The 25303-nt window shown below is 50.6% G+C and overlaps 1 protein-coding gene across 12 annotated transcripts in view; it reads left to right on the top strand.

The window, feature by feature from the left end:
- The window catches only part of LOC119455925 (poly(rC)-binding protein 3-like), a 490025-nt gene that overhangs the window by 409949 nt on the left and 54773 nt on the right, over nt 1–25303 (top strand). For all 12 annotated transcript variants that reach the window (XM_049669431.1, XM_049669434.1, XM_049669432.1 and 9 more), the window contains one exon: nt 18957–19130. In XM_049669431.1, coding sequence (XP_049525388.1) covers nt 19056–19130 — 75 coding nt within the window. In that variant the 5' untranslated portion in view covers nt 18957–19055. The remainder of the gene's footprint in view (nt 1–18956; nt 19131–25303) is intronic.

The following is a 25303-nucleotide window of genomic DNA, read 5'->3' on the forward strand; positions in this document are numbered from 1 at the left end:
GGAGCATTCCGCATTTTTTTTTTTTTCGCGACTTCGCTGCTGAGGCGCTGCCCTAAATTTCTGGCGCGCGTTGAGACGGTAAGCTGAGTAGTGACGGCCGCCCTTTGTTGGCCTCTAATCTCCTTGGCGAAAAGGCGCCAGCGATTTTTCTAATCTCCAGACCTCCTCCAATTGTCGCCAGCCTCCGCAATTGTCACGGTCTGATGCTTCTTTTTTTTTTTTTCGCTTTATACCAACTTGTATAAGCCTCGTACAATTGTGCGTTTCCAACCAGTGCTGTCTGCGTGTTCTCCTCCCAACTTTGCCGATTCCGCGGCTTCGCCTTTCGAGATTTAATGAATTCTGTGCGGTTAATGAAAAGCTTCCCCGTCGGGATTAAACAGGATGTGGGTCATATTTCCCTCTGAAGTTCTGCCTCTCCCCCTATAGGGCCCTTTTCATTTTTTTTTCTTCCTAACACACGTAAGGGACAGCCTTTGACACGCGCAGTCCGGGTTTTGCGAGAGCTGCTTCATTTGGCCAAGGACACGTGGGAAATTGAAAAGCAGCCCGTCAGACTCGATTGTCTAATGAAGCGCATTTGCTTTGTTTTCGAGCTTTTGTGTGCATTTTGACTGCGCTAACGTGCGCGATGTAATGAGGAAACCACATTGAGCGCATTTTTCGCGTATTTGCAGCCTAAATACTCGTTTCTTTAGCGCTGTGCAGCCACGGCTGAAATTCGTTCCTTGTGGTTGCCCCTCTGAAAAGATGCTTTACGTTGGAAGTTCCAACGTAAGCGCACGGGCACGGGGAAATCGTTTTGAGCAGCCGTGGTGGCTTACTGACTTTGGCGTTGCGTTGTCAAGCACGAGGTCGCGGTATCGAATCCCGGCCCCATTTCGTTGTGGGCAAAATGCAGAAATGCCCTTGTGACGTGCATTGGGTGCACGTCACTCAAGAACCTCAGCGTGCCTCATAAATAGATCCTGGGTTTGGCACGTAATTCCCCACTTTTCTTTTATTATTATTGTTTTATCCGCTATTCACTGCACCGAGCTGAATCAAGCATATGTATACTCGAGTGTTTTTGCCAAGTCTACGTAAAAAAATACATATATTATTTTCATAGCCCGTGGCAAACAACACAATTCAAGGCTTTGAGCTATAATACTCGAAGATGCGGGCATTACTTGCGCGAGAAATCTAAATGCATAAGCCACTTATTAACAAGATTTCGGTAATTAAGTTAACTTGTTACATTAGGGCACATATTGCAATTTACGAATTGTAGCCGATATTTCGCAAGGCATATTTGCAAATTCTTAGATGATGACAACAGTTTCAGGATATTCATTCCCAAAGTATAGTCATAAGCGCAAGCCCGAAATGTCTAAAAGTTCTGCGACTTTTGTATAGCCAGTGTATAGTGAGTGTAGAGTGTATAGCGATCACGAATTGCTTGATCGCTATACACTCTTCTGGCAGCGCCTGTTTATGCAGAATGTCTTGCGCTAGCCCACCGCACGTGCTACAATGTAACAATAATTATGTTTCATAAGTTGCTCTCGTTCCTCATCAAATGTACAAGGGGCTGCCTGACAACGATCGGACTAGAATGAGCCAGCCTGCGTACAGCAGGTAATCGGTGTAGTGATCGTATGTATCATAGCTCGCCCGCGTACCTTGTAAAAAATACGTGCCGCGGTGGACACGCGGTGAGTACTCTTCCACGGGCAATCACGCTACGGTGCCCTCAAGAGAGAGTTCCCCCACAATGTTTTTTACAGACAGCATCCGAACAGTGCTCTCGTCTCGCAGATGTGCGGAGATATGGGCTCTGCGGCGCTTTTAGAATGATTGGTAAGGGGCGGCAAAGGGAGAGGGGGAAGGGAGGAGGGGTTGCGGATGGGGAGGCTTCGTGGCAGCGCACCGCAACGTGCTCGGCGAGGAGTCGTGATAAAGGCGCCTCGCCTCGCCTTCAAGGAGAAGGGAGTCCACCAAGGTGCCCCCCCTCCCCTCCCCTCTTGCGCGTCCTAATTCCTTTTGTATCTCTACAGCCCGTGCCTCCTCTTTTATTTCGACCTCCCCGAGCCTCGATACTGCTGGCTGTTACGGGAAAGACGCGCCACTTCCGAAGATTCCGCGGTGGCTTTTGTTTCTTTTGGAGTCAATTGGTCAGGAGATTGGAAGCCGGACGACGAGCTGGAGAGCGCCGGGTCACGCACCTTTCACAATGCCGACCCCCCGCTAGTTTTTCTTCCAGTTGTGTTCTTTTTTTCATATTCTCCCTTCTTCCTTCCGTCCTCCTGTGTATTTTTTTTCCTGGTTTGCTCTCTTTCCCTGACGGTTCATAACGGCTTCTCCTGCGTACAAGTAAGTTTGGCGGAGAAGCCAGCTTTGCCGGAGCGCTCTGGGCAGATTCGGTCGAAGGTCGCGAAAACGACGGGTAGGCTCAGACAGAAAAGGGGGAGCCTAACCGAATTTGTCGTTTGATCACGCACCGCACCGCGTCGAGATTCTAACGAAGACAGCTGGAAAACACAAATCTGCTTGGTTTCGTCTTTTGCTGCCTTGGGAAGAACGGGAAGGCGGGAAGTGGGCGAGCGGCGAGGCGGGTCGTTGCGCCCCCCTCCCCGTAGTATAACGGTCGATTTCGAGCAGTTAAAGTGATGAGTCCCTCGCCTGCGGTTGCGAACAGCAGCGTATTGGAACGTCCGTTAAAACATCACGTCTGCTTTTACCTCTCGCCGTGGCACATTTCCGTGGACGATTGAAGGCATAACGGAAGAAGAAAGAATTGCCTCGAAATGCCCTATTTTGTCGCCCGTTCTTCCTTCTTCTTGAATGTGCATTGTTATTTTCGTAACTACTCCGCTCTTCTGAATTCTGCAATATTGGCGTTTATTATCTAGTCCGCTCGAGTACAACCGTATCTTTCTTTCCCTGCTTTCTACCATACCTTGCCGGCTTCGACAGGAATGAATTTTCTTTCTTCTTAGGAACGACAGTGAATACGCTTGCTCTTTATTGCAGGAAAAACAGATCGATGTAACGACCACGAGCTGCCTACACGTCTCTCAGTTCTGTTTATTCTATAACAACATCAATTTGACCGTGCTTTAGACTGAGCACCTGTCAATAACTACAAACAGGCATTGTCTTACTTGTGTGACAGACCAGGCGCTTGTCTATATATACATGCTCCTAATTTTTGCCGACGGGAACTTGTTTTCGGCGAGTGCACAATAAAACTTATTTCTCGAGACCTTAGTACAGCCGAGCCTCTGCTTACACGATGGCCATGCCGAGCGGAAGAAAAACGCCGGTCTATGACTGCGTTGCACGAAAGCTGCCTCTTTCGAAGCTGTCCATGCTCAAGGCGTGATTGTTGCGCTCATCCCGCATTTGTGATCCACGCACACGTATAACGCTTGTCTCACTGGTCACCGTATAGTTTTTACCTGTAGCTACTGCTCTGTCCACAAGGCGATCGCATTCGGAGCCCAACGCGCGCTCGCTTTGTCCACGAAAAATGTTCGCCGTACGTGAAATCGGAAGCGCACGCGCGCGCGCGACGTGACTCGCTAAAAAGCGGGCTCGCTGAAGCGTATCTCATATGTACCGCCCGATAAGCAGCTCGGCGCCGCTCGACCTGCATGGTGCGAGGAGATGAAAGTTGCAAACTCGCGCGCCTCGCGCGGCTGACTGCTCGCTAGCGCCGCTCCCGTTTGCGGGAGGAATCTCCGGCATGAGGTAAACAAACCGAGCTGCGACTCTGCAGAGCGCCTACACGCACTGCGAGCGAACGTGAATTCGGGTGGGTGAGGGGTGAAAGGGGTGGAGTTTTCATAAAGTGTAATCCGACCTCTTTTATTGACTCTCGCTTTGTCCTCTTTGTTTCTCTATTTGCTGGGACAATTGGCGCTACGTACAGCACAGGTTCGGGTACAGGCCTCCCTTATACATACTCGGTGCCGTTGGCAACGACCCGAAAGTTGTCTTCTCTCTCTCCCTCCCTCGTTCTCTCTCTATCTCTCTCTCGTTTCTCTCCTTTCAGCTCCAGTGGCTTTTCTGGATGGCCCTCGCTGTTTGTAGGCCGGATTAGCGCGGCCCCGGTAATAACCGGGGCTCGAGCGAGGCGCCGGTGCTCGGGCATCTCGTTCGCGCACGCTGTTAACAGCGAGCCGCGAGAATCCGCGTGACGCCGTCGCTATATCGCTAGCTGCTTGTGTCCGGCGCACAGTGGCGGCGGTGGGCGAGCACTGGGCGCTCGGACGACGCCGTTCGTATAGTGCCCCGTTAAGCCCTTGCGCCAATAGCGCGACCGAGTCGTCAGCTCAGGTGGGGAGCACGCGGCACCGGCCGTCTGTCACCCTCCTCCGTGTATAACCGTTGTGCGGGACCACGTCGCCCGACGCGACTTCTATATGCCTACTACGCCAATGGACCTCGCGCCGTTCTGTACGACGCGGTATATATACGTAGTATACGCACCGTGAGCCGCCACCCTCGGTTCGCTGCAATAACCGGGCCCGTGTTCTCCTGCTGACTACAGGCGGTGTGCACGGGAGGGTGCGCGCAGGGGGGGATTACGCTACTTTGTGAAAGGTTCGCCCAGCTTTCCCGGTCGGCCGGCCGTATATACGCGCTTAAACTCCCCGGGGTCGTCAAGGGTATATATCGGGCTTCTGTTGGTGACCTTCGTTGCGTAAGCAGAAGACTTTGCTTTTGTTTTGCCTTATAGGCATTTCTGTTTTCTTTTGTTATTCCGTGACATATCCTTTGCTGGAAGCGGTAATCCCGCTTCCCGTGGTGGTCGGATATTCACGCTTGCTTGAACCCGCATCCCGCATGCTCGTGAAGAGACAAGCGGGGTTTCTTCTCTGGCTTGCGGCTTCGCGTTGCGTTTGTGGGTGGTTTGTTGACGCGCACCCTTTGGCTTGTGTAGTAGTTGGCGTTTGATGCGGTTGCTTCGTGGCAGCATTTGTGAGCGCCTCTTTTTTTGGTCGCAACTCGTTCTGCTTGCACTTTGGAGCGAAGTAAACGCCCTGGCGGTCCGATCGTGCTCCTCTAAAACTCCGCTAGAGCTTTTTTAGCGACATTACTGACAATTAGCACGTTAACAACGTGCCGAGACGATTTCATCCATCGTTCGCTGCCGCTCTATAGGTCAGCATAGCGTTGGTATTGTATGTCTTTACATCTGGTATGATCTGTAGAAATGAGAACACGTCATTGCCTTTCTGCGCTTTTAATCGCATGCGCACACTTCTGGTACCGACGCTGTATTTTGACGCTGCAGCGTGTGTAGTGACCGACGATGCGGGAACGCCACGTACCACACTCACGCAAAATAGTCATGTCCCATGGCTACACGTGCGCTAATGAAGCGACGTCGCAGTGGAGAACCGCGTAATAGTTTAGACCATCAACGTTGCCAAAAATCCGTGCACATGGGACCGTTATCGTATACTGCTGCAGTCGGAATGTGACCGGTAATTGAACCCCCGTGACTTCGTGCTAAGCAACAGAGCGTCATGGCGGTTGAGTTACCGCAGTGCATATTATCAAGTATACGACTGCGGAAGAGGCGTTGGGTGTGTTCGCGTGCGCGCGCGTTTGCGTATATATATGTGCTTAGATGCAGTCGACAGCCCAAAGCTTTTGCATGCGGATCTGAGAATGTGCGCAGAGAATTTAGGATGACCTCTCGCGTGAGACGACTGTGTGTCATATCGACGGAAATGAGCTTGCTTGTATACCATAAACAAAGAAATGTAATTTTAATTTGGCTCTGGAAGTGGTGTAAGAATGGCGTGTGGCGTCGCTCGACGGTGAAACAGTGCAACCAATCCGTGTACCGTCACGTAACCAAAAAGCCCCGCAGGAGCTGTTATTTTGCTTGTATACTATACTGTATTGCCTGATATTCTATTTTATGCTCTTTGGCTAACTTTTCTTCGCGCGAGAGAGTTATTTCTTTCGTTTCCAGCTGGTGCCTGTTGAAAAGTGGCGGCGCCCTTGTGCAAACGAACGGAGTCGCGCATTGATGCATGACCTCCGACATAGCAATACGTCCAGTAATCCGTGTTGTCGGCGTCCGTGCGCAGCTTTTAAGACGAGACTATACCCGAACGGAGAAATTCTGCTTTAGAGATTTCTACTCGCTTTCCAGAGAAAGCACTGCACGTTTATATACCTCGGATGGTGGGCTTTTTATTGTGCTACGAAATAGAAGGTCCTTGAAAAAAAGAAACGGTAGACATTCTCTTTAACACGCGCTCTCCGCTCAGGAAGGGTTCGTCGGTCATCCTCGCACGGGAGGGTGCGCTTGGCGAGAGTCTGGGCCAATAAAGGCGTCTGTCGCCATTCGGCGGTAGCAGCTGCGAGCGAGCGCATGAGGCGGCCCGATGAAAAAAATATATATAAAAAGGAAAACGGAATGGCAAAATAACGAAGGAGTAAGGACAGAACAGCTCGTGTGTCCCCCGGTGGTCGCTGCAGGATCTCCGGTATAGGAAAGGCGAGCGAGAGACGCGAGACAACAGGCGGTGGTCCGAAAGCGAGCAATAAGAAGGACACATGTACTACACTACTATACTGCCCTCCATCCTCTCTCTCTCTCTCATTCTCGCCCTCTCCGCCTTCTTCCCATATAGCGCGCAGCAGTCGCTGTCTAATTACTTCCGTGCAGCGCCCGCTCACTGGGCGGTACGTGCTCGCTTGAAGTGCACGTCTTGCTCTACCGAATCGCGCAGCCTGTATGACAGGCTGGCAAATGTGATGGCCTCGTATATGCGGTGTCGGTATCCTTAGTTCTCGTATTTCGGTGCTTTTCATAACGGGACACATTTCGGGGTTACATTTATAGGTAACATCGTTGCCGCTTTCGGCTGATTATTTCTCGCGAATTATAAAGGTAACATCGGAAGAAGTGCAAAATCTGCCGGGACAGTTCACAAGGTAATCTATCACCATTGCATGACGCCAGTGGCATAACTTGCGCGATAAATACCGTGTCTGTATGTCACATAACGAATCTGGCCGGAGTCCCTTGTCAATCGTGACGTTTGTTACGCTTTAACGTAGTGGCCTGTTTCCAAGAAAATTATAACAATAGCCGACTTTGTTTTTTTAAAGAGTTATTTTGGTAGGATTATTTCTAGATGAGCCAATGAGAAAAAAAGAAGAAAAAAAAAAGATGACCACAACCAGTGAAAAAAAAAAAAAAAAAGAAACAAGAGGAAAAGTAGGTGGCGAAACTGCGTTTTGAAACTGCCGCCGTAGCTCTTCACGATGTTGTGAGCGCTCACGTCACCTCAGCAGAAACTAGCTGGATGGACTGCAGAATTACGTTTCTGCTGACTGTGTCCTCCTCCCCATGTGCATACGGAGCACCTGCGATATTTTTCCCTAAACACATATACGCTGCTATTAAGCTACGTTTTACACCGTACGCCGCGGTGCCCTCTTTTTTCTCTAAACATTTAATTTGTCCATGCTCCTGTATTCGGTACTCACTCAGGACACGGCGAGGAGGCGTACAGGAATGTTTCTCTATACGATAAAAGCACGAAAAAAAAAGTTTGTGCGCGGAGGAACAACGCTGCGGCGGCCACAGTGATAGTGTAGGGAGAAGGCTATTGAGCCCCAACCACGGGGACGCCTTCTTTTTTTCTCGATCTGTTAAAGGTTGTCTCGGAACTTCAACAGGGGAAGTGCTTTGCCGTTTTATAATCTAGCTAGCGCGGAAGCACCCAACTTATATGTGGTACCATATCTACTCGTGGACCGCTCACAATTTTCTTCTTTTTATTATGTCGGCTAACTTTTACCGGAGCCTTACACGAAAGTAATTGTGCACTTACTTAATAATGTGCACACATTATTATTGCGATAGTAACTGTATGGGCACTCCAGGCGTACTTATTCCGTCGTATTATTATTATTATTATTATTATTATTATTATTATTATTATTATTATTATTATTATTATTATTATTATTCGGGAGGTGGTAGCTTGGTTGCTGTTCTAGATGTTACGCTTATTTGTTCGGACGACACACTGGTAGTCTCTGAGCCTAGCCAAGCCGCGGCATTTGCACGCTGTACAACGGCTACATTCCTGGTGACCCGGAGACGCATTCACTTGGAGAGGGGCGGAGAGAAAAGTACCGCGTGGTAGCGCATCATCGCACCCCCGCAGTGCCGCCTCTCGGACATTGTTCGCCTCTCGCGATGATCCGCGTTCACTGCATGTAACTGCCCAGGGGCGATCGCTGTCCGCGGTCCCCGACGCGCACAGCCGTGCAGTGAAGGGGGCGGGGAGAGGATCGGCGCGGCGCTTTTCTTTGGCATCGCGGACATCATTACGGGCGAGCACGCCGAGGAGGCCGGCAATTCGCTTGCGGCCGCAGTCCTCGCGTTGTCGTGGCAACCCACCCTCCGCTTCCAGAACGACGACGTCGCTGCAGCCGCGGGGAGATGTCAAGGCACGCCGTCCGTGGTGGTGGCCGTGCTGACGGAGGGACGTGGAACACGGGGAGGTGACGGCCGGAGATGACCGGCATGCCCGAGCAGGGGCGCTCTTTCTAGGAGTCCAGTTAGCGTCACGTTCCGTGAGCGAGAGACGTTGCGCCCTAATACCGACGTGACGTCGACGGACAGACGTCTTCGGTTGGCGTTCCTTGCTGTACTCGGCAGAGCTGGAACGGTCGGGCCGAAAGCGTTTCTGGCCGAAAGTATTTCTCGCGCTAAGCGCGAGGTCGCATCTGGCGGCCTGCAAGCAGCCAACCGCGAAAGGCGGGGCGGCGTTACGTGAAATGCGTTTCTTACGCGTTAAATTCGGTACACGCTGTTACGGTGCGCTTAGTTGCGGTGCGCTCAGCAGGAATTTCCCGTCGCTTTCTCCTTTTGCGCTATTAGTATAATAAAACAACCAATTACTACTGTTACGCGCCCTCTTTACGACGTCGGCGCGTACATTTCACGCTGCGATATTATCATCACCAGTAGCGACGGAAGTTTGTTCTGTCTTATTATAAACTTAAAGGAGATTCTTAATGGGTCGCGACAACAGCTTGTAGTACTATAGCATGGCGGTGATGTTGGGTGACACCCTGTCGAGGTTTCGCCAAGAAGGCGTTCTATGCAGTCACCGCTTGAAAAACCTAGATGTTAATGTTTGCATGCCTTGTGGAAAACGGGTGACTTGGCTGCTTGGAACGTGAGAAGTTTGAGCGTGACCCTCTTGCAGCTTCCTATGCAGATGCGGGTCGTGTGTGATCATCGCTCCGCGTTTGTCCGCATATCTGGCACGCACGAAATAACTGAAAGCCGTGCGGCATCACGCTAAATATAAATAATAGTTTTTCGGTATAGCTTTTCGTTGGTTGGCATACATTTTTGAACGTGGCGAGGCCGGACCGGGAACGAGAAAATACCGCGAGGCCGGGATACAGTTGTCGAATTATGCGTGTGCCGTGCGGGAAATGTGCAAGGCGCGTCATTTCGTTTTATTTACTTCGTTAATTTGCTTTGTTTTGCTTTCACTTCCACGTGTATTCCGGAGCTTGGAAAATTTTATTCATGGAAATCGCATCCAACGCCCATGTCCAGTTCCATCCGATATCCCCCGAAATTCGTTCGTTCCTGCTTTACCGCATAAAGCACCGCGATACTTTTGCGTTTCTTTGCTCTGTATACTGCCCTCGTGTGAATACGAAGTGTGTTCGCACAACTCTTCAAGTACTGGCTGTACTCGGCTCCGGCGTGTTATTATATGCCATACATCCTCGTTCAAAGAATCTGCCCGACTCAGCGCTATAAATTTTGTTCGCTCGAAGCTGAACCAAAGAGGACCCAAGCATGCATAAATCGAAAGAAATACAATAATAAAAAAATTCTCGCTGTTTGATAGATCACGCTAATGTAGCTGGCTCGACGTTTCTCCGGCCGCCAAAGCACCCGCTCGCGCCGCGGCCTTAGCCTAATATAATTGTGGCACAAGATGACAGCCAAGGTCTTTCACGCCCTCGTTGCACGGATTTTCTTATATATTTATTTTTATTTTATTTTTTCTTGTGGTCGATCCTCCTCCTTTTCCTAATGAATTATCGCCAGCCAGCAAAACGTGTAATGCAGCCGCGATGGTGAGGGGGAACTCAATGTATGTTTACTCGCGTATAGCGAGAACCGATGTGCCCTCCCTCCCCCTTTTTGTTTTTTTCTCCTTCACTTTCGTTTCTAGATAAGTCATTTTTCTTCGCTGCTTGGCCTCAGCTTGGTCATGTTTCCCAAATGAAAACTAATGGCGCCGCCCGGATGCTCCCTCCCAAGACAAAAGGGAGAGTGAGGCGAAGGGAGTTGTGTGTGTGTGTGTGTGTGTAGGGGGAGGGGGGGGGGGGGGTAGGACGTCGGCGCGAAGGCGGCAGAGAGAGTCAGCACAGCCAGCGGTCGTCCCTTTTCCTCCATTAACTCGCTGACTCCGAGCCAAAGAAACACCGCTCGCGCAGCTTGCGTTGCGTTACGCCGGGGCCCTCCTTCATCCATTCCAACTTAAAGCGTCTCCCGCCCGTTCGTGGCCCTCGTAAATCAATCTGCCGCCAGAGCCTATTTAAGAGGACGTAAAGTGCAACCAGCTGTATAGCGTTCTCCTCGCGCGCACGTCTCAGGTGGCGCTCGCACGCGCGCGTAAGCAAACGCGGCATGCCGCGGAAACACTTTTCAAATCTGAGATGGCGCGCGCGGTGCGGGCCGGGCGACTGTTTTTACCGCTTTGGCTTCAGAGTGTGTCGACCTGACTGTCGCGGTCACTTGTCTTTGTTCCCGCATCCATTCGGGGCCCACGTTCGTCCTTGCGCCGCCGGTTCTTCTTTTTTTTTTTTCTTTTTTTTTTCCGGTTGCACCTACGGGAGACGACACTAAACGCAGCTGACAGCTCTTCGCGTGTAGCGAATTCCGAGCCGCCTAACCGTGACGAACTTTGCGCGGTTAACAGAGCGAGGATGGAGTCAGGCGTGGCAACACGGAAGAAGCGACAACAGCGGGAAGAAAGACCGCGCTGCGCGCGAAGTATGCGAAAGTGAAAACAGAGCATCCGAGCTCACTTGGAGTTTAGAGACGTATTCGTTTCGAGAAGCGGCGTTCGCGCGTGTCATATGTACTGTTTTGCACGCGGCAGTTAGCGATACCTTGAAGCCAGTGCTCTGCTAGACTTTAAAACGTGTGTATCTCTTTTCTGTTTTCGTTTCTTCATTAATGCGTACATCGTGTTTATTATTAGTTTTTATTATTATTATTTAGCGTCTGAACAACACAGTGCATTTCTTTCCTCCGTCAGCTCAGATGTATGCGTGTATAGCCGGCCCCAAAAATTTACGAGACACGGGGTTTGCAAAAGGCTGAATTTCCGCGAAGCCTGGACACACGTCTAGCCTCGAAACAAAAATTTTTAATGTGTATAGCATATATCCAAATTGCGATCTGCGCAGTGATCTGTTAAATTACAAAAGCCGTACCCTCACAGACCAGAAATTCACATTTATCGTGGAGCTCGTGTTCCGTAAACTTTTGTGGCCGATTGTACGCATACACATTGTCCATAACATGTTGACTTTCTTTGGTTTCTTTTGCATGTCTGCTTTATAGACTATTCGTTTCTGTGGACGCTCCCAACACTTTCTTTCTGCATCCGCTTAGAGCTCATGTATTTGAGTTCTATATTGGTCTATCGGCAGTCATACTTTACCAAGTCGCCTACACCATGGCCGTGGTATACAACGTGTTTTGTACGCGTGCCTATCTTACACTACCGTGCTTACAGGCTCATGCACGGCGCACGCCGCGACAGTTCACGCGTCATTTGGCAGAGACGAGGGGGGCCCGAACCGGAAGTCGGGGTCGCGCACTACGGCGAACTCCTCCGGTATAGAGCGACGCGGTGACATTCTGGGAGTCGTCGACGCGAACCTCGGGCTCGCGCAGCTCCTTCCTTCGCGCGGTCGGAGGAGGCACGGAGCTATAGCGCGCCGTCAATTTGCGGCCAACAAGATAAGCGGGGAGCCGATCGAAGGAGCCGGCGGACAGCTCCTCCGCGCGATTGATTGATTCGGCGGCAAATGCTCGCTTGTCTTTCTGGCCGCGCCTCCCTTCCCGTCGTGTAACTCATAAGCCTCTCCTTTCGCAGGAAACGGCCGCCGCTGAGCGCTCCTGGCTCGCCTCTTTATCCTCATTCTTGTTCTGCCCTTTCTTTGTTTGTTCGGCTCTGTCTGCACTTATTTTGCCTTTAAACATGTTCCGCTCACGCCGAGTGGCACAGTCGATAGAAACCCGCGAGCGAGGCGTGGACCCAGCCTTTAGCTTTGCGTAACATTCTTGCTTTTGTGTCATACTATCGGGGCGGCTGTGTCACTGCTAATGCGCCGGAGACCCGGTTTTGCTTTAATATGCTCGTCCTTCAGAAAGAATATCGAGCTGGCCTGCGCCCGTGAGGGTTCGTGCGATTCTTCACCTTCGCGAAAGAACGTTTCCTAGGAAACTGATTTTTATATTGAGAAATAGGCCGTCTTTCGCTGCGACTTCGTGGGGACACCCACGAGTTCTTTCTCTCTGGCTGCGGCGTTCTGCTATTGATCGGAGGTCGCGGGATCGAATCCCGTCAGCGGCAGCCGTGTTCCGACGGAAAAGTTACGCTGCATTTCCGCGCGTGCTTAGTGGCTAGGTTAAACTCGAGGAGCCGAAATTCATGCAGAGATCTCTACTTAACTATACGACGTCCACCATAGCCCTCAGAGCCAACCCGCCGTGTGGTGGCTTATGGCGTTGCGTTGCCAAGCGCGGGGTCGTGGGTTCGACTCCCGACAGCGGATGCCGCATTTAGATGTGGGCGAAATGCTAGAAACGCTCGTGTCCCGTACTTTGGGCGCTCGTAGAAAGAACTCCAAGGTTGTCAAAATTAATCTCCTGCTACGGCGTGCCTCATAATCAGATTGTGGTCTTTGACATCTGAAACTCTCAATTCAAACTTGTACTCTGCTGGCTTAATTTGAAACGGTGCGTTATTCGTACCTAGACCAGACTTCAAGGAAGTTGATGTGTGTTTTATTCGAAGATGAAATGTTCTTAGCCCATCTGAAGTTATTACAATTCTCTGAAAGAGAAAAACGAAACATGTTATGGCATACTGAAATGGGGGGGGGGGGGGGGGGGGGGGCGTAAATCCGCTATATGAAAGCCCTTAGGCTCTTGCTTTGACGGCTATAAACCGCCCTTTTTTATTAACATTTCGGCGTTCGGGAAGTGCCTCGTGCAGAAAATGTACTCATGTTTCGAAAGGTCGCTGCAGTCCTGGCTAATTTCCTACTTGCTTTTGCCAGCAGCTGTACCGCCCCAATACGCGGAATTCACTCTGACTTCGCTTCACCTGTGCGCAAAAGTAGTTGCAGGGATAAATAAATAAACAAATGAAAAAAACTAAACAAGAAGCAGTAAAAGAGCAGCCGTTTCGCATTCATCAAAGGCAGCCGCATGGGCAAAACGCGCGTTCGCGATATAGTGTGGTACTAGCAATCCTGATCGGCGTTAAAATTTTGCATTCCTCGTCAGTTTTCCCTCCCGTCCCCTGCCCAGAGCTTCTAAGGCTTTCATTCACTCCCCCCCCCCCCCCCCCGTTTTTTTTTTCTTCCTTTGTTCTTGCGTTTAGAGAGTTTCGTTTTTTATTACACTGACGTCCCACGCTTGCACCGGATGGATCGCGGTCCGTGATCCCTAGAATAAACGTTAACGAATCGTGCACCCTAAGCCGATTTGCACAACGCGAATCGTATTTGTCTGTGCTTGCAAAACAGGGCCTTTTCACCCACCTGGCTGTTTTGTGTCTGTTCCATATTTGCTGACGATTTCCATTGATCTAAGACCATCCGATTTTATAGTCTCCTGCCATTTTTTTTTCTTTTTGCTTCATCCCCATTCTCAGTCTTTTATTCGTGTCTCTTCCCTCTTCCTAGGATAAATTCGATTGGCCGCAAAAAGTATTTTGAATCGTGTGCCTTCATTTCGATATAAGCACGGTATGAGCCGCCGAATCGATACCTTCCCAGCTGCGTTTATTTGTCCCGACGTGGATTATGTTGGCCGCCATGACATAGTTTTCAGAACAGGAGGAGTTCTTTTTGATGCTTCTGGACGCTCTCGACCGAAATAATCGTTATCCCATAGACGTTGCTTTGTTCATATGTCTCCTTTCTCTCGTTCTTTTTTTTAAATACATATTGATTAACAAACATCAAGCCCCTCGGTTTCCCTTCTTCTCTGTCGTCTATATATATGATGTTGCTTCTCCTGCGGGGGTGTTACGCGCCGTGTAGGCACTTTACTCTGCACGACCTAAGTTTGCTGAGGCGAGAAGAGTACGTGGCGCTTCCCGAGAACAACCGGCTACATAACAAGAAAGATCAGATTGCTAGATGGACTGGTCACGAGCCGGGCGTTTAGCGAAGGTTTAGTTTGGGAGCATTTGGCGAGCTTTTCAATGTTGTAGAGATCCTCTCTATAGCTAGTACACTGGGTCACGCTTTATGTTTGATTCCCATATATGACATCTTGTAACGCTGCCTTTCGTCTTTCTATCTCTCTCTTTGTTGTATGTTTGCGAATCGGCACCTCGTTAGACTTCAAATGACATAGTGCGCGTGTTTGCGCGCCTATTTGTATCCGTATTAGTCTGTTTGCTCTCTTTTCCGGCGCTTCAGCAACTCCGCGCTTACAGTCGCGCGTAAGGGACCGCTCCCAATCTGAGCTGCTTATACGATGGACGCAAACACAAAATTCTGGGGGAAGGGAGGGAAGGTCAAGGAGAGATTTTCAGTCTCTGGGTAAACAAGTGGGTAAAGAGAAATCTCCTCGCTTCTTAGCTTGTTTCTTTTCCGTCTTCGTGCTCCCGCGCGTTTGTGTGTGTGTGTGTGTGTGTGTGTGTGTGTGTGTGTGTGTGTGTGTGTGTGTGTGTGTGTGTGTGTGTGTGTGTGTGTGTGTGTGTGTGTGTGTGTGTGTGTGTGTGTGTGTGTGTGTGTGTGTGTGTGTGTGTGTGTGTGCCGCGCGCGCGCGTTTGTGCGCACACGTGGATGTGAAAAGACAGCCGTACTGCGCCGGACGACGGAAGTTGACCAAAGCATCTCTATAGAGCGACGTGGCGCGCGAGAACCGTCGGGAAAGATTGGGCGAAGCAAAATTTGCTTCGCATATTTGTCCAGCGTCTTATTGCGCTGCGCTGCAGATGGGACCTGTTGTAAGACTTGATTAAGCGCAAGCGCGTAACTAAATTAAGCGCCTAAACACGGACGTGGCTCATAGGTTTGTCCCTTCATTTTCGCTCACTTGTGCCCTGCGTTTCTCTTTTGCTCTCTGTTTTCTTTCCCTTGTTTATTTTTATCGCCAAGTCCGTAATTGTCGAGCTTTTGTTCTTTCCGCGGCCCTGCCCGTGTAGTCGATTTCATTACCCTGATGTTGTGCTTTTCTCGTCAGCGCGCCCTTTATTCCATCTTATCGTGCGTCAACGGTCCGCGTGCGCCCGCCGCTTTCGGTAACAGCACCAGAAAGTTTCGACTTTTGTCCGTTAAAGTGCCTCGCTGGTTTGTGCTACTTTGTGTGTGTTTCTCCGGGTCTGTGTGCGTTCACTGTATTCTCGCTTAGGTACACTTTCCTTCCGTCAACAGAGGAGCTTGAGCCTCGTTGTAGCCGTAACGCGAGCCGGTAATGAGCACACGTCTCAGCTGCTGCCCCTGTTCCCATTATAGTTTTGTGCTTGACTCATCTGTTTGCTTTTTTGCAGACGGCGCAGTGTACCCTTAACCTTCTGTGAGCTTGTTCAAGATATCAAAGTTGCTCGTGCGTTCGTCGAGGTCGAAGTTATCTTTTTGTTTTCACTTTGTCGTTGTGCCGTCGTTGTTACTTCAACGCGACAATTAACTATGCGTACGTGCACCCTGCGTCACTCTTAATTTTACATAAAATTGTTGTTTTAGTAGCCATCTGTCGTTTGCTTGTTTTGGGTGATCATGTAGATATAGTTGTTATAGCATCACGTTGTCCACGCCCTTTTCTCTGGTTCATTGGGGGTTAACTATAAGGCTTCTCGAAAGAGTACAAGGCAGAATGAAGGTGCCCTTGGAACTGTGAGATGAAACTTGTGACGTCGCACGCACTGAAGCTTATATATGACGGATTTGTTACCTGTAACACGTACTGCACAGGAGCAGCAGAAGTTATAACCAGTACTATAAAGTTAAATGAAATTGTGAATTCGGTCCCGATACCCCACCGTGAGTTGGGTGCGTCCCCAGTGAACGTTTGCTTGACGAGTCGGAGCCGCTGGTGCGCACGCGCAGTTGCACCACGCATTCGTCACGTTCTACACCTGGAGCTTAGTGGTACGTAAGCAGTAGCCGAACGACGCAGCATAAGTCAACATTGGCCTCGCCGTTCAGCCACGGTATACGCTGTTGTTACGATGGGCTAAGTGGATGGCAGAAGACTGGGCGCGGGCATCTGGAGTCGAGAGATCGGGCAGTGACGAGACGCAGCGCTTAACAAAACTTAGCTGTTCTATTTCCATTTTGAAAGTCGGAGATGAAAGAGCGTAAAAAATGGGGGGAAGGGGGGCTTCCTTTAAGCACTTTTAGACCCCAGAAATGTCCCTAGGGCCCTAGAGGGGCAGGTCCCAATGTTGTCGGAATGCTTTTCTTCCAGAAAGCAGCGGGGTCGACAAGCCGGTGATGTACCGGAAATGCGAAGCTTCTTGTTTGCACAGGTATTGACCACAGCTTGACCGGGAACAGCAGTGCTCCCAATCATTCACCTAACAGAGCTCGGTCAACATGCAGTCTCGTGATTGATATATGGGGTGTAGCTGGCTAAACACGGTTCGAATGACGAGATAGGCGCGTGATGAGTGGGACCTCAACGTTCAGCTGTTGCACAGGCGGCATCGCACTCCGCGAGTGTCGTCGCCGTATAGCGTTGTAACCAGTTCGGCGGGTCCTCCCGCGTCCTCGGTCTTGGCAGACAGTGTGTCTTCGTGGCCTAGACCCGCTGTCTGCGTAAATAACGTGCCACTCGGGGCACGACGCGCAGAACGAGGCCCTGTGCTGCAGCCTTACACGTTTTCTCACGCGGTAATTTCCAGGAAGGAGGAGAATAGCTGGCGCCACAGCACCGCGAGAAGCAGTAAACACGCGCGCACGCCTTGTCTCTCGTCTTCGTAACAACGAGGCCAAGGGGGTAAGGAGCAGCAGGAGTGCAGTCCGTGACGATTCCGCGGCCATTGCGGGCACGAGCTTTAAATGGTCGGTCGCCCTCCAGTCTTCTTCCTCGGGACTCGCGTGTCGAAAATGAAAAGCGTTTTCGGCGCCGCGTCGCGGCATATCTCCGACGTGTCGTCCCGGGTGCCGGAGGCACGGCGTGTCTGTGTCAGCCCCATTTGTCTCGTCCCAAGCAAGCAAGACCCCCTCTTTCTCCACCTCAGCCAGACGCGCGGCGTTCGAGTCTCCTTCTTGTCCCACTCGTCGGGCTCGTCCCCTTTCGAGCGCTTCGCAAACCCCTTTGCTTACTGTTGTGTGTGCCGGCGACTTCACTTGTGCCGAGCGCCGAGCGCCTGTTTTTCTAAAGCGCCGGTGTGCGGCCAGTGTGCCTTTCTGTGGAAGACGATCCCGACGCACTTTAAGTGACTATGCACGAACGGTGCACCGTGGGTGACGAAACTGTGAGTCTTCCCCCCCTCTTTCGAACGTTTTCCTACCACTCGAAAGATACGGCGTTCTGTTTGGATCCAGGCGTGTATAGCTGCATTGGGAAGATGAGCGTGATGAAAGGGTAGAAGAGTAAGTTGTCGAGCGACAAAGCTAGGGATACTCGTTAGAGGTGTTTCACCTTTCTCACTCGATATGTTCCTGCGCGGCAACTTGCGGTCACTTTCGCGAAGCTGTTCTAAGCGTCCGTAAATTCTATAACGAAAAAAAAAATGTTTTTTTTTTTTCAAGGTGCTCCGGCGATACAGCTTCATTTGCGCGATCTTTGTGATGTGCAAACAAGTGTCATTCTTGTTTAGATCGTCTTCCAATGTTCCTTTCTTGTCACTGGACGTAAAGCACGGTACCAAACAGTTCATAAACGTATGGGGCAGTCATGTATTTTTTCTCCTCTTCCGATGTGTTGGTAGGGCGCCCGTAATCCGCGCGGCGCTCGACTTGGAAGACGGCTTGTCAGTTGGCAACATGACAGTCGTTGCTGTATTTCTTCTCGGAGATGCGGCGATTGTGGCGGGGCTGCTAATTTGTGCTCAAACACGAGGCACGGTCGTGCCAGTGCTTATCGCGGAATTTTCGCCCGGAGATAGAAGGCTGTAAGACCTGTCCCACTACCGCGTGTCGTAAAGATTCCGGTGACGCTAACTGTTTATCGCGTACTTGGACGAGAATGACCTATAGACGGCGCAAACCGGTGAAGCGCTTTTGCCCGCTGGCCTTGCCGTTATGATCGAGAGAGAAAAGAAAGAAAAGCCTTGTATAGTTCGCTTTCGCCTTTTGCAACTGGTGAGGAAGACTTCTGACATACGGCTGGGCTTGTCGATTGAGCTACATGCTTTGAGGAAAAGCCGCGAGCTTACCTCGTCTATAGACTCTTTCTACGCAACGCATATTGCGGCTGACGTAATGCTGCAGTCAGTGGTCGTTCGTTGTCCCGTGTCTCACGTGGGTTCTTGGTATAGGTGGGCGCCGCTAGCTGTTCGCCTCTGACGACACCTGTCTGACGGCGAAGCATCCCGCGCTGCGGCACCGTATTGCGGCTACCATGTTATGCAAGCAGGGACGTTACGCCCTGCTTTGCCGGTATTCTCTTGCGCTCGGACGTGTCTGCTTTTGCTCGTCTCCTGTCGAGACCTTGATCGTGACCCCCCGCTCCTCTGTGCCTGTTTGTGCAGCGCCCCTCCGTGCCCGTTCCGCTGCCAGCCACCATTGTGCCCTGCCCGGTCCTTCCTCCAACCGCCGCCGCCGCAACCACCACCACCACCTCAGCCACCATGGCAGCTGTAGACACCAAGGCACTCGACGGCCCCTCCGTCACCCTCACTGTCCGCCTGATCATGCAGGGAAAGGTGAGTGTGCACCTGCCTCTCTCTCTCTCTCTCTCTCTGGCACAAGCTGCACACAACCCTGTCCATGCTGCTACATATACCTCGACACCATCGCGAAGCCGCGCTTGCTGCCTGCATCATGCTTGCTCCGCTTGCATCGCTCGCTGTCTTGTTCAGATGCCGTAACGCTGCGCACGCAGCCACCGTGGTGACGCTTGTGGATCGCGCGTTCGTGGTCCTATGTAGTTTCGGGCAGCCGAAGGAGAGCTGAATCACCGCGGCAATTCCCGATATTACCATCTCGCCCATGGCAGAGACGGCGGATGATCCGCGGGAAGGATTAAACACACCGCGAATACACGCAAAGCGCCTCGAGCCGCCAGTCGCGTGGCAATTCTGCGTGTATTCGCGGGCATCTTTCACGCTCGGAAAAACACATTTATGAAGCACGTACTGAGCAACAGAAAGCTATATCGGGAGTTTTCATGTTGCTCAACAATTTTCTCATTGCCACTTTGATAATTAGGACAGTACTTCTCGAGCTAGATAAATAACTACAATTAACTAATTACATCTCAGTAACGAAAGAATTACTGGCGGCTACTCCACTACACTGGAAACAATACGCACTAGGCTTGCTTCGCTTAACGCCGTTCCTCTTTTTTAAAATCGTGCTGCGTGATAGCTGGGGACAACCTGTATATTCCTATTATAGTGAAGGAACTGTTACGTGCAGAGGCATGGACAAAAGTCTAGTATTTTGTCTACTTTTCATCAAACAAGTACAGCAGCAGCGTAAAAAACGAACAACAGTTTTGGAAAGGCAAATCAACCCGCGCCTATGCTTAGTTCTAGGGCAGAGACTTTCTCCCAGGTATCTCCAATTACCTCGGTCGTGCGTCTACATGTAACGTAGTGAGGTGGCTGACTGTATGTAGTTCATACTAAACTTGAACAGCGCCAAGGCAACACGGAGACGACACAGCGCTCGACCCGTCTCGTTTTCGTCCCCTTGTTGCTTTTGCGCTGTTCATGTTCAGCATGTCCCTGCGGAAGGTTTTTCTAATCAAATTATTCCACCACATACTCTGCTGCCATCTGCTCCGTTTCTGCTGAAACAGTACGTGCAACACGGTGGTTACCTGTTCTAGCTGCGCATTGTTCGACCTGCCAAACTACGCTTCTTCCCTTTACTGTCGATTACAGTTATCGTTTATCATACTCCGCCTCTCCTTTCCTCTCTTAACGTCGCTCCTGTCATTTTGATAACTATATATAATCACAAAATTAGGTTTCGGGAGCGCGCCTTTCGTCAAAACGCTCTAGTTCGCGCACATGCCATGCGTAATCTTCATTTCGTTGTTTGGTTAAAAGGACGAACTCTGGTGGTAAATTGAGACGGATTGAGCGGCGAGTGCTGGCTTGCCTGCTTTTCGCACTGCCTTTAGCGGCGAAAGCGAAAGTAGACAAGACATCGTAATATGTGTGATATGCTGTTGCTGGGACGCGGAACCACGTGGATGTTGGGACGAGACGTTCGCTCGTGCTCTACTCTAGAATTCATGCGCTCAGGACATAGCACACGTATAGTGCATAGCAGGCGTAGAAGACTCCGCGATAGCAGTCGTCGCTGTATCCTTGGTTTCAAAACGACGTTCAGCTTACTTTAGGTCTTTTACATCAGTCGAACCGCTTCAGCCTTGGAGCTCTGCCGCTTCGGAAGGCCGTGTTTATTGTTGGGCTTAGTCGGTTAAGCTTAGTTAGGTGTAGGAGTTGGCGAAAGAAAGACCCAAGGAGCAACAAAGACAAAGAGAAAACAAGCACGCTATCGGAGGTTGCCGCATAGTCTCCTTGTGTTTGTCAGTTTTGATTGTTTTTCTTTTTAAACTGGGGTTCCGCTCTGGCTGTTTGCCCCGATAAGCAGGCGCCAGTGCTAGCGCCCCGAGCGCTTTCTGGATATTTATGCACGCGCAGCGTTGGCTTACATCCCTCACGTATATAACGTGCTGCTACATGGAAAAGAAAAGCTCCTAAAGATAGACCCACTAATTTTGCGCGGTCGGTAAACACGCAACACTGTCAGCTTGTGCTGTTTTTTTTTTTTTTTTTTTCGCGCGACGTCTTGGCCCGTTCGCCTCACTTGTTACTCCGTGCTCGATACAATGACGCATTGCACCATTTCTTTACTTCTTTCTGCGTTGATTAAGCAACTCGGAAATGTTGAACAGCGTCGAGAACTGCCGCCGCCGTGCACTATCGAGCTCTGCTAACACAGGACTCGAGCGAGCAGCAATTATTAAAAAGCAAGTTAGGAAACTGCTACTGTGGTATGCACGCATCGTTGTCAGGCTTGTCTGCTACGGTGGTTTTGTGCCAGAGCCTCGGTCTGATCTGACGGAATATGTTGCTTGCAGCTGAAAGCATGACGACTCTGGTTACGTTCTACTTTAAAAATTATTGTAGATATATTTTTTTGCGTGTGTGCGCAATATGAGAACACTGCAAGCACTAAAATGTCCTTCGAGCAAGGTTGTAGGGGCGGATGATATATCGTAAGAGTATGGGTGCTAGATTCACTGCATGCTATGGACTGGCCACACTGACCGCTAATGTCCCGCCTCCCAATTGTCATCTGTGCGGAGAATGATTCATTGCCTTACACATGCAATACGTAGTTGTAGTTGGCAGGTAGCAAACAATACTTCCCGTCTCGACCACTGACCACTTTAGTAACACCTGCGCTTCTGAAGCTGTACATTTTCTACGGTTCTGGTTGGGTGAACATCGTGGCACCCCATTAGAATGTGCCGAGTCGTCTCTGGTTTATTCCTGCAGCAGGCACCCGCCTCACCCTGTTGCGAATATTTTCGCCTGTATGTTGTTGTGCTCAGGAAGTTAGCTCGCGCTGCTAAAAGCAAGGTCGCACGAATTTTCTTTCCCGGGTTCTTGCTTTCCGTATTTGCAAAACTTCGCGGCCACTTTTTTTTTTTCCCCTCGTTGTCGATATGAAGGAGGGCAGGAGGCGGATATTTCATCCAATACTACATTTCGCGATCATTCCTCGTGACCAGTAGGTTTGTCTCAAGTCAGCTGGTACCCGCCGCGGTGGCTCAGTCAACTTAGGCGTTGAGCTGCTGATCACGAGATCGCGTGATCGAATCCCGGCCGCGGCGGCCGCATTCCGATGGAGGTGAAATGCAAAAACGCCCGTGTGCTTGCGTTGTAGTGCGCGTTAAAGAAACCCAGGTGGCCAAAATTAATCCGGAGCCCTCCACTACGGCGTGCCTCATAATCAGAACGGGTTTTGGCACGTAACACCCCAGGAAAAAGAAGACTCAAGACTGTCAACTGGAAGTTATATTTGACTTTAGTCTCCACGTCCGTTCGATTCTGTTGTGTGTCGACAAGCTGTTAGCAATAGCCAATACTGATTTCTCTGGAACGTCACTTATGCGGGCATGAAGAACATCTCATTGCAAAGTCTAATCTTAGGTAGTTCCAAGGTATATATACATCGTTCCGTGCGCTTGTGACAGCCGTGCTTGCGAGGGGAAGCCTGATTCTATCCCGCCGGGCCTCAATGAGACAGAAAGGCATATCCCGAAGTTTTTTCTAGTCGAGAATTGTTTGTAAAATTTGGGACAGTTCCCTCAAAATCCCGGATGTTTGGCAGCCTGAACACCATAGCCAGCGTGCGAAACGCTTGGCTTTTAGTGCCTATAAGCCCCCAGATGGATGCCTTGTCTTCTTTTTCAACCAAAGTGCTCGCGGCAAGTCTACGCCTCCTTATGAGGCATCGATTTTTCGAATCGTGCGTGCCTTATCATCAAAAAGTGGTGGCCATGGCAGCGCAACCTTATATTGGGCTTTCCTTCTTACGATGACTGATCACTGTCCCGTCAACGCCTCCCCCCACCCCTTCCCCCGCTATATTATTTGCTCCTTTCGAGACACTGTTATAGCGTGCGCACGAGTCACGCATCTATAAGAACATAGTGATGAAATTACTCATCCCATCGCTGACTGAGCGGCGGTGGTCTGTCGATGCCAAGACAAATAGGCGGCTTCCGCCGCCGCCGCCGCCGCGCGATTTGCCTCTAAACGAGACATCCGGCTTCTGTTGGTCAATTCGCTCTCGCCGTGCCAGAGCTTCTCCCATCGCCGGCCTCTTCTGCTTGCTCTTGTACTCAAACGGTTTGCCGCGGGCACGCGGCGTGCGTCAATATATATATAGCGCTCGGCCTGTCGCTTCTCACACTCTCTCTCTCTTCCCTTCTCCTCCGCTCCCGCTGTTCCTTGCAGCGTGCGGCTCGTTAGCAGCCGTCCCTTTGCGCCTGTCCCTCTGGCAGTGCAGCCCCGCATCGCCGAGCTTCGAGCCATCGCGCGCGATCACGCCTACTCTACTGTCTGAACGCGCGGGAGGGCAATCTGCAGGCGCGGAATTCGCGCGTGGATTTTTTTTCCCCCCTCTTGGCGAGCCCTGCAGGCCTGGTCTAGTCGAGGATGCGTCTGGCATTTTGAGCCGGGACTGTCTGGCAGGCACCTTTTTTTTTTTTTTTTTCTTGCCTTCGTTATCTCTCCGTTCCTGTCTATCTAGAACTTCCTTTTCTTTTGATATCTCCGCGCGTTACGACGCGCAGCACAGTTGTGGGAGGTTTTAATTTGGTTTTCGTCGTTCGATGCTTGCCTAGTCGATGATTGTGCTCTTCTAGTTCGCCTGTCTGTTCTTATCTGACGAAGGAGTTCATTTTCTGGCTGCGCTTTGCTTTTTTCGCTCTTGGCGGAAGACAAGATCAAAACGAATTGCTCCGAGCTTGATGTGTTTCTTTTTCTCTGGTTTTTGTGCGAGTTTCTACGGAAATATTAGCAGCAGCCGATTGCGGAACCCGCGCAGGACGTTTGGTGCTTTTATTTCTCGCTTCACTTACAGATCAAGCGCTCCCTCCTGGGCGCCGAATGTTCCTATGCTATTTACTTCATTTCAAAGTTGGGAAAGAACGGGGGTAACGCCGTCTCTCGTGGATAGTTTTCGCGCGAATACTTATATGCCTGTGGGACGTAAACCGGGAATTCAATGCCTAAATGCCACTCATGGGCATAGATTCCTTCATGCGCGCTCCGAGGCAAGTTAATAAGACGCAGTTCTGTTTTTTTTTTTTTTTTTCTCGCTCTTTACATGCTTACTGCATTTCATGTATTAATACAGCTGTTGCCTTCTGTGTCGTCATAAGTATATTGCGCAATTGTAATGACGTTCGCTGTCTTCTTGAAAGTGAAAGAAGGCAAGGAGGCGGGAGGGTGATATACGGCACGTACTGTGCAGTCTTCCTACCGTAAAACAAAGGACCAGTCTCGCCCAACATTTAGAAATAATCACTCGAAAAATGGAGGGTGAGAACTTGTTCGACGAAGGAGCCGAAGTGCGGACGTAGATATTGACGGGACGGGTGCTATTTAGGTCTTGAGTTTTCGTATTGAGCGCGATTTATTCCGTCAGAAATGTTTCACACGTGTACTCGTTAGCCACACTCTCTCACGCTCGGATCATGGCATGACCATGAAGTGAATGGAATGTTGGATTCTGCATTAATAAGTAAATATCTGCGAGAAAAAGCCTGTAAGAGTACAGGTCTCCAGATTTTTGCTAGGCGAAACTATAGGTTTGCATGTGACCAAGGGCGGTCGAACAAAGGATGGCAGGAGCCAATGCTTCGACCCGGGGACTTGTCTCCGTCTGGGTGACAACCGCTTGCTCTGACGAAGACGGGTGCCCTGGTAGAAACGTTGGCTCCTCCTGCCTGAGCATCCCTTATTCGACCACTGTTCGATCACCTCAAGTATCCATCCTCCCGCGAACCTCTATATTGTATAGGTTTGCCTGACGTTTATGTAACTATAATATTTCTGTGCCTGAGGGCAGCGATCCCTGGAACCCGTTAGTCCGCAGCGCTCGCGAGCCCGCTTCCACGAGCGTAGTTCGGACGCGAACGAATCGCCTATAGAGGGCGCAGTGTCCACCGAGCCAAAGAGTGCTAGGCGCCTACGATGCTCTCACTGTCTCGACACAAAAGAAAAGCAGCGATGCCGTTGCTAGCTGGGGCACAAGAGAAACTGGCCGAGTGGCGCGGGGGGCCTCCGAGCAAGATCAATGGCAAATCGAAGAGCTCGTTGCGCTTCTTTTGGCGAGCACCGCG

The sequence above is a fragment of the Dermacentor silvarum genome, chromosome 6 (genome assembly GCF_013339745.2).
Source record: "Dermacentor silvarum isolate Dsil-2018 chromosome 6, BIME_Dsil_1.4, whole genome shotgun sequence".
Taxonomy (NCBI): Eukaryota; Metazoa; Arthropoda; class Arachnida; order Ixodida; family Ixodidae; genus Dermacentor; species Dermacentor silvarum.